This window comes from Talpa occidentalis, unplaced genomic scaffold (genome assembly GCF_014898055.3).
Source record: "Talpa occidentalis isolate TD23 unplaced genomic scaffold, MPIMG_talOcc4v2.1 talOcc4.3, whole genome shotgun sequence".
In the NCBI taxonomy this organism is placed as follows: domain Eukaryota; kingdom Metazoa; phylum Chordata; class Mammalia; order Eulipotyphla; family Talpidae; genus Talpa; species Talpa occidentalis.
This window is the reverse complement of record NW_023603184.1, coordinates 116,133,750-116,151,178: the sequence shown is the minus strand read 5'-3', so window position 1 is coordinate 116,151,178 and position 17,429 is coordinate 116,133,750. Positions and strand designations below refer to the sequence as shown.

Genomic DNA, 17,429 nt, shown 5'->3' with positions numbered 1-17,429 from the left:
ATATATTCCCTGGAATAGGAATGGCAGGTTTAATCAAATGAAAACAATTTTAATACTGTATTTGTGCTACATGCATGGAGTCTCATAATTTGGACCATGCTATTTGGAAATATACTAAGTTTCTTCTGAAAGTTAAGCTCCTTAAAAAACAGTTTAAGTGGATTCCTATATTATAGTAATCCACTTCACATAAAAACCAACTCAAAAAGCCACCCCAAATATATCTTTAAACACAAGTGATCATAAACTGTTACATAATGAATATACCATGACACTGAAACTCCTTATTATGATAGACTGAGTTCTCTTCTAATGTTATATATTACAATACTTTAGATTTAACAATGTTTTTCCTACTCTTTAAACAACAGATAAAACATACAATTACATAGTGAATAACATCAGTAATATTCTTCCTCATAAAGGAGAAAGAATGTGCAGATAGGGTAGTTTTGTTTTTTTTTTTTTTTTAGTTGTCAAGGAAGGAAAAATTGGGAGAAAAGCCTTTATTCAAATACTTCTAGTACAACCAATACTAGAAAATGTGTCTCCCGCCCCCCCCCTCCCCACCAAGCCAATGCTACACTGGGTTTAAAAAAAAAAAAAATTAAATGAAGCTCTTTAGAGTACGTCTAGTTTCCCATCACAGCAGACTCATTTATAAAGGCATTTTGATAATATTTTCATAATTTTTTCTAAGTTCAAAATCCCAACTATTTGTTGTACTTAAAATGCTAGAGTTGCTGTCATTAAAAATAAAAAAAAACCAATAAAATCAGCTTAAAATAAATTTATTGTACAATACAAAAAGTAGGCATACTGCAAAATAAAAGGTACATTATTAAATATACAAAGCAAATGAAAGAAAGCTAAATAACACAAATGTTTTAATCCAAACACTAAGGTAAAATGCACAACATTTATGCTAAAAATAAAGTATTTCAGGAGGATATGCATTTCAAATGAAATATTAATGATGAAAAAAAAGGAAAAATACATGCTAACTTCTAAATGCTTGAATATCAAGAACTGGTAATGGCAGGAAACATTAAATCCAACAATACTGGGTACTTGAGGACTTTATTTGAAAAGGCATTAAAAATACTGAAGGAACAAAAATAATGTCCTTAAATCTGGCAAAGATTTTCCTTTTCTTTATTTTTTAAAGTAAAGTTTGGGGGCCTATTCACAATATTTTTCCTCTTCCATTTTTACCTTTCTACAAAAATTTCTGGATGCTGATTTTTAACAAGATTCTATAAACAGAGTAGTCTAGAAAACCCTAAGTACGGTTGATAAACATGCACTGAAGCCTTACCAACGTAGTAATAGTCACCACAAATTAACATAAACTTTAAAATCCATACAAATACTGATACAATATGAAATTTTAAAATTTCATTTTATAAATAGGGCTAACTTTCAAATGAAGAAAGATGAAACAATTTAAAGCATGGGGAAAAGATAAATTTTTAATGCAAGTTATCAAAGTATCCAGTTCCTCAAACCAAAAATAGTCTCATGGAACTAACACAAACAACACTGTTCCAAGGGTGTGGCAGAGGTAAAGCCTTCAACACACCACCCTCCGGTAAGTGGCAAAACTAGAAGCATCCAATTAGGATATGCATCTGTATATTAGAAGAATGTTCAAATAACATACAATCCTTCGTAAAGATCCTTTAAAACATAAATTATTTGAACATATGAGTTCAATACTTAAGCTAGTCCAAAGGCATGTGACCAACACCTTTGGGAGGGAACTTCTTTTCCTATTATCAAAGTTCCCAAACTCATATGATCAGAATTATCTATATTTGCACTAGTATTGAAATTACCCAATGAAATCTTTTTTGCTGTGCTATAGTTACTTTTACAGACTTTAACCTATCACATAGGTGTCATGAAACAAATTCTCTTTCTATACCTCATTTCTGCCCCTCCAAAGTTTACAAGTTTAAAAATGAATAAAATTCAAAAACTACCAAGCTTGAAGCTATGGGGAAATGTGGAGAGAACTGGATAGGTATATGGAGGAAGGAAAAAGTGTGAATAGGTCCTACAAAACTTTACACTCACTTTGCCAAGACAAACTAAATATTGAGAATTATTTGAAATCAGGTTGTGTAGAACGTACAGACCTTCTCTTAAAAACAAGTTTTGATTCTCAATATAACCAAACAAAGGATCCAGATCTAGCAAATATTTTAGTAGCATACTTACTACCTTGAGACTGAATTCATTCATTTCCTAAGTACTCTAAGAGTTCAAATAGAAAAAACTCTACAAGATGTTATAATGTATAGTAAGACTCATTAGCATTTGTGAAATTATTAGGATAATAAAATTATTAAAAGCTAAAAAAACAAAATTCACCATTCATACTTAAATATAACATAGAAAAAGTAACATGGATAATACCAAAATATAATTGTTCAGGTAAACATTTCACATGAAGACACTCACTGTCACTGCTTCTGAGTAACCATTATAGCTTTTTAACAGTGAAACATGTCATTTATCTTACATCTGAAATTCTTTGGCTGGAATGGTTTAGTAACATAAAACACTCCTATACATAACAATTCTGACAGAACAAAGGAGTTGCAAAGTAAAAAAGCAAGACACAATTTATATTTTAAAGTGTTTGATAAAATTTTAAATGAATTTTAAAATTTAAGCCCAATCTATCACTAAAAATGGTATAAGATGTAAACTTAAGCTAATTTTATCATCTGCTATATTAAATAATCTGCAACTCATTATATGGACTTTTTTAGTTTTGTATTTAGCATAGAAATACTTTCTATTGCCACTATGTAACTGTCAGTTTTAAAACTGGAAAAGAAAAAACAAAATTCAACAAAACTGGTGAGTTAAATGTGTGGATTTTAGAACCAGGAATTACAAAGTTCTGTTACTATTCTAAACTGGAACTATCTAACTGTATAGTTACAAATTTTAATTACATTAAGGAAAATTTAAAAGAAATTTTTCCTTTTAGCATTTTTTAAAATAAAGCAAGTTTGCTTTATTTACTTATAAATACTTTTTAAAAGACCAACAAATCCACTTTTCAATGTATTAACAGAGATTGAAAGAAAAAAAGCTTTATGGTTCCAGCACCCAAAATTGAGAACACAAAAAAAACTCAAATAAATATTTATAGTATGCAAAAAAGCTAAAGATGCTTGATGCAAAAAAAGCTAAAGATGTCTGAAAGGTTAAATGAAGAACATTCTGAAACTAGAAACCATTTCTTTAGCTTTTTTCTCCCAGACTTTCCATTCTATATACTACAGTTGTAGAGATGTCCTCATTTGACTCAGGTGACACTTTTTTCCATACTGTCTCTTTTAAAGCAAGTTCTTGTTGCAGACTTTCATAGTCCAATGGTCCAAAGGAATGCTAGTTGTTCAAGCAACATACATAATTTATTAGTGCACTTGAGTGAAGAAAGGTCCAAGCTATAAAACGGTATTTTTCAATGAATGTTATTGACATCTGTTAACACTTTCACCCACCACCATCTGATGTTCTGCTCCTTGTTATTCATGTTGTTTTCCATGGGAGTTTTTATTGTAAGCTTTGCATAATTTTCATGTATTATTATTAGTTACTTTGATTGGAATTAAAGATTAGAATTTTACTTTGAGAATATTATCTACTTCTAAGTGTCTCATGCTAGCTTCAAGTCTAACTAGGTCATTTTTAGAATTAACATTTTCTATATGGGATGCAAAGGAATGTAATTAAAACACAAAACAAGTCCCATGGCCCAAGTGAACAACTATGTAAGACAAAAAATTAATTATTCCTGAAGTTTAAGTCCTTACTCTCAGTATTAGGTCTAAAAAAGGTATAAATATTCAGTAATATGAAGTCAAATCCAGTGATAACAAATGGCTATATTTTAAAGTAGAATACTGTATTAAATCAGGTATGTTGCATTAAGTACTTTTTAGAGAAAAACCTTTTTTATAGAATATCTATAGTAGCCTATAAAATGTATGATGATGATATGTAAGGTCGCTCACTAATATCCCCTCTTATTTAGATATCCATCCATATAAAAACAAGTTTCAAGACTGTCACTGAAAAATATTAAAAGTAAATACAACACTTTCTCTTGATAGCATGGAGTGCATTCTAATGTGGCTTACTTTAATAAAATCAATTCTTAAAAATTTTGCTTAAAATACTAGAAAAATGGAGGGAGGGGTAACTCTGCTGCTAAGCTAACTAGTTTCAATTTAAGAAAACAATAACAGTTTTTAATATATATGTACTATTGGTCCAGGATGAAAATGTCAACAATTTGTTCACTCTCATTTGATTGGCAAAGACGCAAGGCCACTAACAATTAAACTTAGTTTTATTTAAAAAGGTGAATCTCATCTCTCGCAAAAAAATAATACATAATAATCTAAATAAGAATTCTGCTTACCCTTTGATCACCACCTTCTCTTCGAGGATCAAGTTTTTTTGCAAAGTGTCTCAAATTATCATAATTATGGAAATTGCACAGAGAAACAAGATCCTGCCCAAAAAAAAAAAAAAAAAGGTCAGCTTTAAGAAACTGCCTGTTCATGGGCTACTGTTTTCTCATATCTGAACAAGTTACCTTAATACTCTATTTAACTACTTTCTTATGGAAAGCACCACTGCACATAACTAAAGCAACATGATACACCAAGAAAAGGACTGAAATCAAGATAAGATACAGATATACATTTAGACAACACTAGTTACACAGCCATTTAGACTGCTTAACCTTCATATCCTATAAAATGAGTATTATAACAGACCACAAGAAAGTTCTTCTATTATATAGCCATAAAACACCATAAAAATATAAATATTCTGGCTACATTCTATTATAGTGAATAAAGAATTCAATGTCATTCTCTAGTTTAAGATATAAAACACAGAAAATCAGATTTTAATTGACAAAGTCTGCAGAAAACATTACAATACTTAATGCAGACTGCAAGAAGTAGTAAATGTAAATAAAACCCTAAGTTGAAATATTAAACAAGACTTGGGTAACAACATAAAAAATGAACTAATCAACAGTTACAATTTTAAATTGCAGTGCATAGTTCCTCAAAAAAACTTTTTTTAAAAGGTAGTTTATTTTTTTTTAATTTTTTAAAAAATTTTTTAAATTTAAAAAAAAAATTTTTTAAAAAAAGATTTTATTTATACAAGAGCCAGGCTAGTAGAGGCCAGATGCGCGGGAGGGTGAGAGGATACACCAGAGACAGAGTGTGGAACAGAACAGGCAGACTGACAAAATACACTGCTGAGAGGAGCAGCGGGTGAGACAGGAGAGGTCTGCTCACGATGTGGGTTGCTCTGAGGCTGGCGGGGATCGAACCGCCACTGCAGAGGCTACGGACAGCTTCACAGTGCTGCCCTCAACAGCCTGTGCCACCAGGGAGGCTCTAAAAGGTAGTTTATGCATATTCAACAGATTAAAGATAAAATAAGCTATAATAAGCAATCTATTGATTTTTAATTTACCTCTCCAAGTACAGTATCTTTCGCTGAGCTTTTGAAAACTAATTACAACTATAAAAATTAAAATATAAGCAGCAAACAAATTACTTTCTGTGAGAATGATTATATCGGGTCTGGTGGAGCAAATTTTTTTTTTTTTAAAGATTTATTTATTTCTACCAGCACTGAGTACAGTCAGAAGCGCAGGAGGGTGAGAGATTTCACCAGAGCCAGAGCGGGGAACAGAACAAGGAAGTACACTGTTGAGGGGAGCAGCGGGAGGCAGGAGAGGTCTGTGCGCCATGTGGGACCCTCGCCCGGTGGCCGGGGATCGAACCTGCGCTGCAGAGACTGCGGGCAGCTTCGCAACCCAGCACTCAACCACTGCGCCACTGGGGACACCCTGGTGGAGCAATTTAAAGCTCCTCTTTTGAGTCTTCCATAGCTACCCAATAACTAGGAGAGAGGCAGCAGAGTGCCAATAATCAATAAACTATGGAAATGAGTTAAAAAACTGAATTACTGGATAGTTCAACTTTTACGATCAATACTTCCATTAAGAAAATGTACTTACATGACAAAAGTGAATTCCCTTAACACTGTTGCCCATCTTGTCCAGAGGAGGAGACCAGCACATCATGCCCATGACATTGGGGACAACTAAAAGAATGCCCCCAGCAACCCCAGATTTTGCAGGAAGACCAACCTGAAAATGATTTTAATAAATATATATTCATATTTTAAAATAAGAAACATGTCTAATAAAGAAATTAGCTTAAAAAATATGGCATATCCATGCAGAATTCTCACATTAAAAATACTGTAAAAATGTATTAGTAATATGTTTATAATATAGAAGAAATTATAAAACAATTGGGATGTATTTAAATATAAAAGAAATTCTGAAAGACATATCCTAAGGAGTTAAAGTGGATTACACCTATATTGTGAGGCTTTGCAGGTTTTCGTTTTATTCTTTTTGACATCAATGCTTTCTAAGTGTTCTAGAATGGATATGTATTATTTTTAAGCATGAACTAGTTCAAAAATAATTTTTTTCAACTAAAAAACACTGAGAAATTCTATCTTCCTAAAAGATTATCAGTGGCCCGTTGTCAGAGAATTGCCTGAGGAATAGTGGTAAGATGGTAAGTAAAATTAATCTTCTTCAAAACAATTAAGTTTATATTATGTAAAAATTAACAATTATGATAAAAGACGAAACTAATGTCTTTTGGGAAGTGTACACTAATGGTTTACTAACAGTCTGGCATTGAGTGCCTCTTGTGAGAAGTGCTCTTGCACAAAACAAACAAATCGCCTGAATAGGATCTACCAATTTACAGGAAACAAGAGGGACAATGGAATGGATGTACTAAACTAAATCTAGACTGTGAGAAACTGTACTGATAAAATGACCAGTTTTTTCAACCAAAATTAGCAAGAAAAAAAGAGGACGTTCAAGGGGAAAACTACAGATTTTAAATAAAGGGAGCCACACTCAATCACAACAAATGGCCCTATTTGCACCCCAAGTCAAACAAATTGTCAAACAATAGATAGTTCAGATAACCTGAATATTAACTTTTTTAGTTAATATTATTACATTTTGTAAGTTTATTTTTTAAGTTATTTTATTATGTGGTAATGGCATTGTATTGTGTTGTTTTTTTTTTAAAGAGTCCTTAAATATATACTGACCTATGGCATTTATATACTGAACTATGACATGGGTGAGGGATGCAAAAGTACATACAGGTGAAACAAGATTGGTCACACATTGCTAGTTTCTGAAGTTGAGTGATTAGGAATATTCAGTTCTACATTTCTGTTTTAAATCTTTCAAATAAGTATTTTAGGGTATTGTGACCACACATAAGCAGAATGAAGTAAAAGTCTGTTTCACACGTGGTAAATGTGTAACAAACCTTAAAGTATATTTCTGTTAGGTTTTAACTTTGATAGACTTTAAGCCTTTACAGTATCTATGGCTGTATTAAGACATCACAAATATGTACTCTTTCTTTATATAAGGAATTACTGAGGTATATAATAACTGTAACACTAAATGTAACAACTAAAGTCTGTACTAACCTTGTACATTTGAATGTCTTAAAAGCAGAATTGACGAGGTTCTAGAAATTAAACTTCGAGTTTTTAAGGACATCTTGTAGGCTGCTTAACTCTATTATTTACCAATTCAGTAACAAATTAACCTTGAAAACAAGCTTTTCTCTCAAAAAGTAATGTACTGCTTTAGAAGCAAAGTGCAAACTGCATTTTTAAAGAACCAGTCCAAACTAGTTTCTTGCAGGGAAAAAATGAAGATTAAACCACTACTTACATGGAAAGCAAACTGCCCTGAGAAATCATACATGCCACAGGAATGCATCAAACTCAGTGTATTTCGAACTGCTTCAGGGCTCAGTACCCTTTCACCAGTAATTGGGCAGAAACCACCGTTAGCCAGTGTTGCAGCCATTACACTGGCTGATTCACAAGTTACTTCAATAGAGCAGAGCTAAAAGGAAGAAAACACTGAGTTCTGAAAATGTAAGTTCACATTATTTTTAGTATTACAGTTGACTTTTAAGAAAATCTGTTTTATCTGTTATTTCATATAGCTCTGAAATCTTTCTTCCAAAGGATGATGTCATAAAACTTGATATTTCAAAGATTTTAATTTGAATTAAATTCCTGCTCCTTTAAGATTTATTCTGATTTGCCCAGTTATTCAATCCTTTAATGGGAGAACTAGGCTGAGCTAATTCCTAAGCACCAAGATTGCCTCCATGTGACATTCAAAGTTGCTTAAGTATGAATGTTTCCTGTAGAATACCCATTATTATTTTTAACTCAATAAGGAAAAAGGAGCCATAATATGTTTTTAAGATAAAGCAACATACATCAGTATCATGACAGATAACATCTACATAAGAAGTTGCTACTTTAGGGGAAAAAAATACTGAAATGACTGGCATTTCGCCTATAACAAAGCTCAGCATCCCCATATGGCAACTTATAAAAAGACTAAGGGAAGAAAAGAACTAGGAGATGTCTAGCCTTGATACTGTATGCCTAAGCCAAATGTTCCCTTTGAAAACCTTTATTAACATTCATATATTTATATGAATTTTACTATGGGTGTGGGACATATTATGATGAATGAAAAAAGCAAAGTCCAGATACACTGCAGGATGAAATTTTTGCATTTAAATATAACCAAAGGAAATAGTCTACCACACCGAAATCCATTTGCCTATAAAAAACCAATAAATATACTCTTTATTTTTCATTGACAACAACCAAAACTGGGGAGAAAGTACAGAAGAAGCAGGAAGAAGACTGAGTAGTCAATTTACATACAAACTTTCCTCACTCATACTTCATGATCCTTAAGAGGCACAAAGGGATTTTAAAAATAGCAAGAAGGAAAACTAACTACAGTGAATTAGACTTTCACCTATGCTCATTTATATTAAAACCTCTTTCCTATTTTTCATCTCCAGAAGTTACAGAATCTACTTACTGTACTGACAGAAAAGAAACATAATATTGTTGATCTAATGATGAAAGTTTTCTAAAACAAGATTTAAATTCCAATTATCATTTGCTAATTTGTACTTAATATTAATTAGAATTGTGTTAATCATTAGGTGAGCTATTCCTAATAAGATAAATCCCAATTTAAGGGTAGCTTCCTGATATTCTGATGGATATTCAATTAGATGCAGTCCTTCTCAACAAGAGTTAAGACTTGGCTGTCTCCTGTTTTTTGCCCTGAAGTGTAGAAATTACACAGTAGATTAGTAGCACCTATGCTATAATTGCCGAAGTTCAATGTGTACACAAAAGAAAAGAATCTTCACCATACAGAGGAAATTCATATCAGTTAGAGAAAAAATAAAGGCTATTGGATAAAAGTAAATATGGTATCTTCACTGTAAAGCAAAAAGTTTAGTCTAAGCATATACCACAGATAATGAAATAGGGCACAGTAACTGAAATTAGATCGTAGGGCTAAAATGTGGCCAAGTTAGACTTTTGATTTTACATTAATAGTCTGGACCCCCAATTAACAGTTCTTCCTGTTGGGCAAGTTAATAACCTGTGACCTCGCCCTCCATTAAAATCTGTTACATTAACAATCTTCCTTACATACTCTTTCTAGTTACTGACAGGTTGAAATTAAAATGCCTTTAAAAGCAAAGACAGGCAAGTGCAAGGTAAACTAGAAGTTAGCAATGACTCACTTGCTATTATGTAGCTTTACGTTACCAACCCACTAGTGGTACCAATGGTATTAAATTTGTAAGAATAAAGAGGAGTGGGGTGTCCAGGAAGGTTATGTTAAATATGAGTTCTATATTATAGCAGATGAGGTGAGAAGTCCTACTTCCTTAATAAGGAGAGCTACTCCAACTAGAAGAAAACCCATGTGACACCTCAGAAACAAACTAAACAAACTGAGAAATTGATATTTTAAAATGCAGAATATGAACTGCCTGATAAAAATGCAACTTCTTCAAGTTTAAAATCCAAGAAAACCGAGTTCCATTTACAAGAAGTCAATTTCTGGAACTGTATACTATTTTTGATTAAACTTAATAAACATACTGTGTTTATAGGAAAAAGTCATCTCTATTACAATCTGTGGCATGACGTTTTAGGAAATACAATTTTGTCTTTCATGAGGACTTTTTTTTAAGAAAGTCAATAGGAAATATATTTTCTCTTGGTCTCTAGTCAAGTTTTCAGAGATAGCTATATTCTGCATAATATGACATACACAATTATATACACAAATCATATATTCTCATATTTAAGAATAGAGAAAATTACCTGGAAATAGAAGTCTAATATACCAACCATATCTGTGCCTTCTGGAAAACACTGGGGGAAAAAAAACAAAACAAAACAGAAAGGCAATTGAAAACATAGACACACAGAAAAAAATGTGTAAGCAAAACATATATGGAAATTAAAGATAGGAACAAAATGTTTCATTTTAATGAGAACAAAATAACATAACCTAGAAAAAGGTATAAATATGAAATAATGAAGAATAAAAGCAAAATTATATCATATTTAGTTATCTAGATACTAGTTTAGCTGGTAATTATATGATATACTAATTCATAATTCATGACACAAGTTAATGGAGCAGCCACTTAACATTTAAAAATCAAGCGTAATCAACAGTTGGCAGCTATTTATTTTTTCAAAAGATGGGCTAGCCCTTAAAGCAGAATTTGCATGAATATAACTAATCAAATACTTGAATACTGAAAAATACAAATTGATTTACTAGCTAGAATATTGTACAAAAGTTTCAGATCCTTAAATAATAACAGGTAGTTGCTTAAAAGCCATCATTGAGTTCTTAGCATACATCTTCATGAATTTTATTAAAAAGAGTAATTTGAAATAGAAACAAAAATTTAAAAACCTTTTTTTCTTTTAAGTAATATCCTATTGCAAAATTTCGATCTCCACTTTCTCTTTCAGACTGAAACCTAGAAGAAGAAAAAAATTGCTCTATTTACTTACTTTCTGTAAAAGTATGACTATTTTGTAGTTTAATTTGTATAGCAAAATGCAGTATAAGGAAAACTGACCTACAAATCAAGAATGCTGGTTTCCATTGCCAATTTTGTCAACAGGCTAGATATATGGCCTTGGACAAGTAATTTAAGTGATCATTTTTTTAGCCTTAGTTTTCTCAGCTATCAAAGTTCTAATATATACTAGGTCCGTTTTCGTTCATATTTTATGAATAAAGAAGCTAATTTTAAAAATTATAAAATATTCTACCAATGAGATATGCTAAAAAGAAAAAAAAACCAAAACTATAGTCTTTTGGCTCCCCCCAACATACAACAAATAGTCAATTTCAACTGAGAGAATTCACAGAAACTTCACTGAAAGGATTCTTACAGCATTCACTGGGTTAAGATATTTGGGGGGAAGCCTAGGCAAGTCAAATTCCATACAACATAAAGTTATGAAAGTATGAAAGCCAGGAATTCATTCATTAAAGAATAGCAAATGTTCTGATATGTTAGAAGGAAAGTTAAGAGTGAAGAAACATCAAATTAACAAAAGGGATTGGGACCACATTATTAAGACTGATAAATGTTAAAAATGTAGTGATTCCTGATTGTCTACAAGAACGCATAAGGCTTTCAAACATGTTACCTTGTCAGATCTAAATTAAAGAAGAGTAACACTGACATCAGCTTAGGGAAGAGCAAAAAGAAAGAATGAGTGATGTTATTAAGAGGCAACTGTAGTGACAGCTACACAAAGCATGAAACTGAGGGAATGGTAAAAGAATGGAGGAGAGGTATGATTACACAGGACAGCTATTGGGCAAATCATTCCACCTGATGGGAAAAGAGGAAACACAGGGTGAATTCTGGTAAAAGCCTAGATTTCTATGTTCTCTTGAAAGGAATGACCCTATCAGCTGACATAGGGATCACTAGAACAAAAAGCAGTTTGAGAAGAAAGCAAATGAGTTTTGATCTAGACAGAGTTAATTTGTAGTACTTTTCAAAGATCAATCTGCAAGTATCCAGAAAGCTGTTGAAGAAAAGTGCTCCTGTGGTGACAGCCTTTCTATTACTGATTAAGGAAGACAGCCTCTTCTAACTGAACACTTTATTAGTGCTATAGTGAGAAAGACAATGTTGGATTCAAAAAGTTCTTGGAGATAAACTTGTCAACTCAAAAGAAATCAAAATAGTATAAAAGACTAACTACTTAAGCAATTATCACAGGGTGTAGCACATAGTGCTGTTCATCAAACACTATTGTCAAGAGCATGTTATCTGTGACATTACAACAGGATAACAGGAATACAGAAATGATGTGGAAGACATTCTATCCAGGTTTTAAAGAGGTCACTGTCTAGTGCTAATGATGGGGCTAGGAAACATACAAAAATAAGCTCAATAAAATATGGTATAGGAGAGAGGCATGACAAGATTTCAGTAAAAATCAAGTTAGCTATGTACAGAAAGATTAAGAGAGCTAAGACATAGCCAAAGAAAAAAACTGAACAAGTACAGATTTGAGCTAAACTTGGGGTCCCTTTTAATTTTGTTATCACCCACAAGAAGTCTATTGAAATTACTTAAACATTTTAAATGTCACCCTCTGAATAATAAAAAATCATTCGTTTCCCTTCCCCGATCAATTTTTAAGCAGTTATTTATTCACTGATGTCCTTAAGACTAACAAGGGAGTACAAGTTTGTCCTAAATACACTATATAGTTTGTACATATGTGTAGAGATATAGTCACAACGTAGTATTTAAAATAAATTCTATAACCTACATTTTTTTAAGTTAATTAAAAGAGGCGTGACCCATTATAAAAACCTAAGTTATAAATCACTCACGTTGCATTACTGAATCCAACATATTCATTACCGGCCATCTTATTCAAAAACTGCATCACCTGTAAGTCAAAATTAAAATTGGAAAGCATTATGAAAAAACAAAAAATTTATTAGAAAAATAAATCATAAAAACAATTCTATATTGTACTTACATAGTCAAATTTCTCAGCATTATTCACTCCTTGCTGCAATGAAATGAGACATAAATATGTTAAGATAGGAACCACCATACTTAGGTTTTAAGTGATTATCAAATCTCAAACTATCATCATAATCAATATGCTGTGCATTAGTACTTTTAAATCTAGGAAATAGCTCTAAAATAATTTAATATTTTCATAAACATTTTTACAAGTTCTTTTATTAATACCCATTATGTAGAGAATGGATCTGAATTACAAAGGGAATGCTTTATTTTAAGTATATCTTTACCCAACCCAAAGTTAAAGTACTTTTAATACAAGTTATCCCAAATCCCCGTATCTTTCATGACAACATATAATCTGCTAGAAAGTATATTATTCAATTTCATACTTAAAAAAACTTAAAATAAAGTTTCACCCTTAGAAAAGAATTAAGTAAATACAAATTATGGTTTTCAATTAAGAACTGTATACTTATGTTTTATAAATAACCGTAAGCCAATAAAAGTTAGAAAAATGAGTTATACTGCAAAACTAGTATTTTATAATTCTAGTATATACAAACATTCTGGATACATTTTACTATTGTAGAGAAAGCTCTACCTGAGTATCGCACTTGTTATTAATAATACTTGAACTAAAAAATATTTTTCATAATCTAAAATTAGCTAAATCTATATTCAATATTATGCCATTTCAGAGTATGAAAGATGTATTGTTTCATCTCTTCTATTTCTGACATTAGCTACTGCAAATGTTAATAGGAAAAACCTATATAATGTAGATCAGTTCAAGTAGCCAAATGGTTTCATTTTACCTCTGCGAAGTTTACAAAGCAGTAAGCTGTAGATCTGAAATCAAACGTATTAATTGGTGATATGCACCCAATAGAAACAATACATCTCTAATTTCAAAACAGGTTTAAAATAAAATAATTTGACAACTCAAGTTTCCAAAATGAAAATTTTAAGCTATATAAAAAAATCCAAAACATTATACTTTAAAATTTTATTATGGAGGAAAAACCTCTACCAGAGCATTACTTAAATGAATAAAGCCAGGTTCTTTCTCCACCTTACAAGTGGATTAGGATGTGGCTGATAATCTGTGAAACCTTACAAATCAAATTTGAGAAAGAAAGCACAATCACATATTCAATCAGTACATGGAAAGAACACCACACTATTTCATCAAAACTAGGCATTAAAAATGTTTTAAAAAGGCAAGGATAATTTAGCTATAGCCATATTGTGATCACTATCTATGTATTTTCTCTAAAATAGCCTCTGATATATTTTAAGTTTTCTTTCCTTATAATTCACCAGAAATTAAAATGTAGAAATGTAACTCCAAAGCTGTTCAATGAAAAATAATTAAAAGAAGAAATTACCAACTTCATTGAACTGTTGCAGTTGTCAAAATATTCCATAGATCCTAATGCTGTAAAATATGTAACAACATTTAAACCACAGAAACCTTTAACTTTTGAAAAAGCACCAAAAAAAAAAAAAAAAAAAATACACAACTCTTTTGGAAAAAGATGTCAGCATTTGCATTGGGATGTCACATGGATAATTACTGGTTATACAATTATGCAATATAAAATAAACTTTGATTCTTGGGCCTAAACTGTGCCTTAAAAAGCTAATACAAAGTTTCTTAGCTGTAGTTTAATATTAAAAAAAAAACAAAACTATCAATTTAGACTCGGTTCCACAGCTGGTTTACTCTGTGGCTCACTAAACACAATCTTTACTTTTATGTTATTTTTAAGAAAGAACTGGTATTTATCAATGTTTATCATTAACATCATTTCAGGTAAGCTACTTGTAAGTACCAGGCAAATTATGTAAATGTGAAATAAAATATAATTATATTGATTATAATGAATCCAGAAAGTATCTCCCAAACTTGATTAATATCTGTTCTTTTTATCCACCCTGGCAATAGCATTTAAATTAAATCAGTAAAATATACTTTCCCCTTGGAAAGATTTCATGTACTTTAGGGCTAAAGTACCTAACTAAAATCATTATAAAATGTCTTGCTATTTTAATTTTGAAAAGTCACAGTAAAAAGTTTATTTGCAAATACGTTAGGGGAAAAATACACATGAAACAAACTAACTTCCCACCTCTAAAAAACAAAAACACAAGCTAAAAATTCCATCACTATTATCCAACAATGGATACAGAGAGGTGGAGGAACAGATGTTATGAAAAATCAAAGCCAGGAATGAATACATAGGGCTGGTTATACTGTTGTTTATTTTGTGTATGTTTGAAAATTTTCACAAAAAGTTAGAGAAAAAATGATTATTTGCCAATAATTTCTCGCTCTCACAAAATTTTCCTTTGGAATATTTTTCTTTCCCATTGAGATAGTAATTGATTTTTAGTTCAAATATCAGTATATTTTTTCTGTTGCTAGAATTAGGCATTTAGTTCTTTTGCTATTTTACATTTTTACAGATATATGAGTTGAGATTTCTAGGTGACAACAGATGAATTAATGGAAATAGAAAAGGTTGTGTTATAGCAATGCCAATCAGTTTTTTACACATCTGCCGCACTGCATACAAAAGTCACACAGTAATCTATCTTCTATCCTCAAAAATCACATTCAATGTTATTAACTAACAAGTTGATTAGATCCTCTGTTTTTTATTTTTTAAGATTTATTTATTTATGCATACAAGAACTGGGTTACAGGCCAGAGGTGTGGGGGGTGAGAGGATTCACCAGAGACAGAGTGGGGAACAGAACCAGGCAGATAGACTGAAATACACTGCTGAGGGGAGCAGCAGGCGAGTCAGGAGAGGTCTGCTGCGCCATGTGGGTAGCTCCCTGGTGGGGGATCGAACCCGTGCTGCAATGGCTGCGGACAGCTTCATAGATTGCGGCTTACCCCTTTGCAACACCAGAGAGGCCCCAGATCCTCTTTCTATTTTGTTGAAACCAAAGAACTGTAAACAATCTGGTATATAAGAGGACTTGTTCTCAATCATTGTATTGATTTACATCCTCAAAACCACTGACCCCAATATTTTCAAGTGTTCATTTTTGTTGATGGCCCAAAGGTTTTCACAACCTGAAACAGTGCATCAGAGTAAAATATGGGGCACCTGAATTATGTCTTTCTTTTGGGAAATGTGAGGAAACGTGAACCAAAGACAGATAAATTTGAAGAAAAACACATATGAAAACAGATTTGGAAACTGATTGTCTTAAAATGTTCAATGTCCCTTTGTATCTTGGAAAAAAATTCCTGAACCCATGGTTAAGTTTATCCCAGTTTTAAGATCACAGCCCAAATATTAGTACATGTTTGTGTTATTTTAATCTGGAAAAAAATTACAGTAATTTGTAGTAAAGATATAGTAGGGAAACTTAAAAAAAGGAAACTGAATAAAATATATTTGCCAAAATTTCTAATCTAGTCACCACATAACTTTTAAAAAGGAAAACAGGTAGGACTTGTTTGGAAAGACTGGCAATCAGACATTAGGCCAGAGAAATTATATAAATTAATTTTACCATACCATATCAAGTTAAAGACTTTACAGTCCTTTGAAGAAAACTTTATGAAAATATGATAAAGAGGTACTAAATTTTAATACTGGCTATTAAAAGAATATCGCTATATTGGATTTTATGGTCTGATTCCAAAATATATTTATAAATTAAATCATGTATTATCCATTATAACAGGTGAATACACCACTATTAATATGGGCCTCTGCTAATATATTTAATATAAAAATCACTCATTAAAAGTCAATGCTTTAATCAGTTATTTTGTAAGTAAATCACTTCATTTCACTCACAAATCATGCAGATGTAAAAGCCAACTAAAAACAAGTGAAAAATTAGTTTTAGGAAAGAGGCACAGAAAAGGCAAAAAAGAGGCAACTGAAAATGATTTTATAAAATACTACTATAAGCTTGCCACAGAAAATGCTTTAAAGCTAAACAATATTTGGATTAAAATAGATATTACAGGTAATAAAATAATGTTCTAACTACTATTTTCATAGATTAAAAATAAAAATAGAACAGTGAACTCTCTGGCAGTAAATTATTTGCCTTTCATTTAAAAAAACCTCAAATACGTTAAATGATATTTACAGCAAGTAAATAAGTCATATACTCCCATTTCATGAATGCTGTAAGTCTAAGGCATTATCTATTGCTCTCCAGAGCCACAGATCACCTTCAAAACGTGGCCCATAAACAAGTCTCAGAAACAAAGCGAGCTTTACATACATATTAACTAAATTTTTCTTGATTTTCATGGAGTATGATTGTTTCTAAAAAAAGCAAAAAACACTCCAATTTTGTAAATTCAAAACTACTTCTGATTAAAAGAATTTTTCTGAG

General features: G+C 31.5%; 1 protein-coding gene across 3 annotated transcripts in view; it reads right to left on the bottom strand.

Moving 5' to 3' along the window:
- The window catches only part of GLS (glutaminase), a 72,104-nt gene that overhangs the window by 22,090 nt on the left and 32,585 nt on the right, over positions 1–17,429 (bottom strand). For 2 of the 3 annotated variants that reach the window (XM_037523722.1, XM_054699947.1), the window contains 7 exons: positions 13,060–13,092; positions 12,908–12,966; positions 10,952–11,018; positions 10,345–10,395; positions 7,847–8,023; positions 6,077–6,208; positions 4,448–4,540 (listed from right to left, as the gene is read on the bottom strand). In XM_037523722.1, coding sequence (XP_037379619.1) covers positions 4,448–4,540; positions 6,077–6,208; positions 7,847–8,023; positions 10,345–10,395; positions 10,952–11,018; positions 12,908–12,966; positions 13,060–13,092 — 612 coding nt within the window. Of the gene's footprint in view, positions 1–763; positions 3,409–4,447; positions 4,541–6,076; positions 6,209–7,846; positions 8,024–10,344; positions 10,396–10,951; positions 11,019–12,907; positions 12,967–13,059; positions 13,093–17,429 lie in introns of those variants that run through there. The other variant, XM_037523723.2, reaches the window with a different exon arrangement.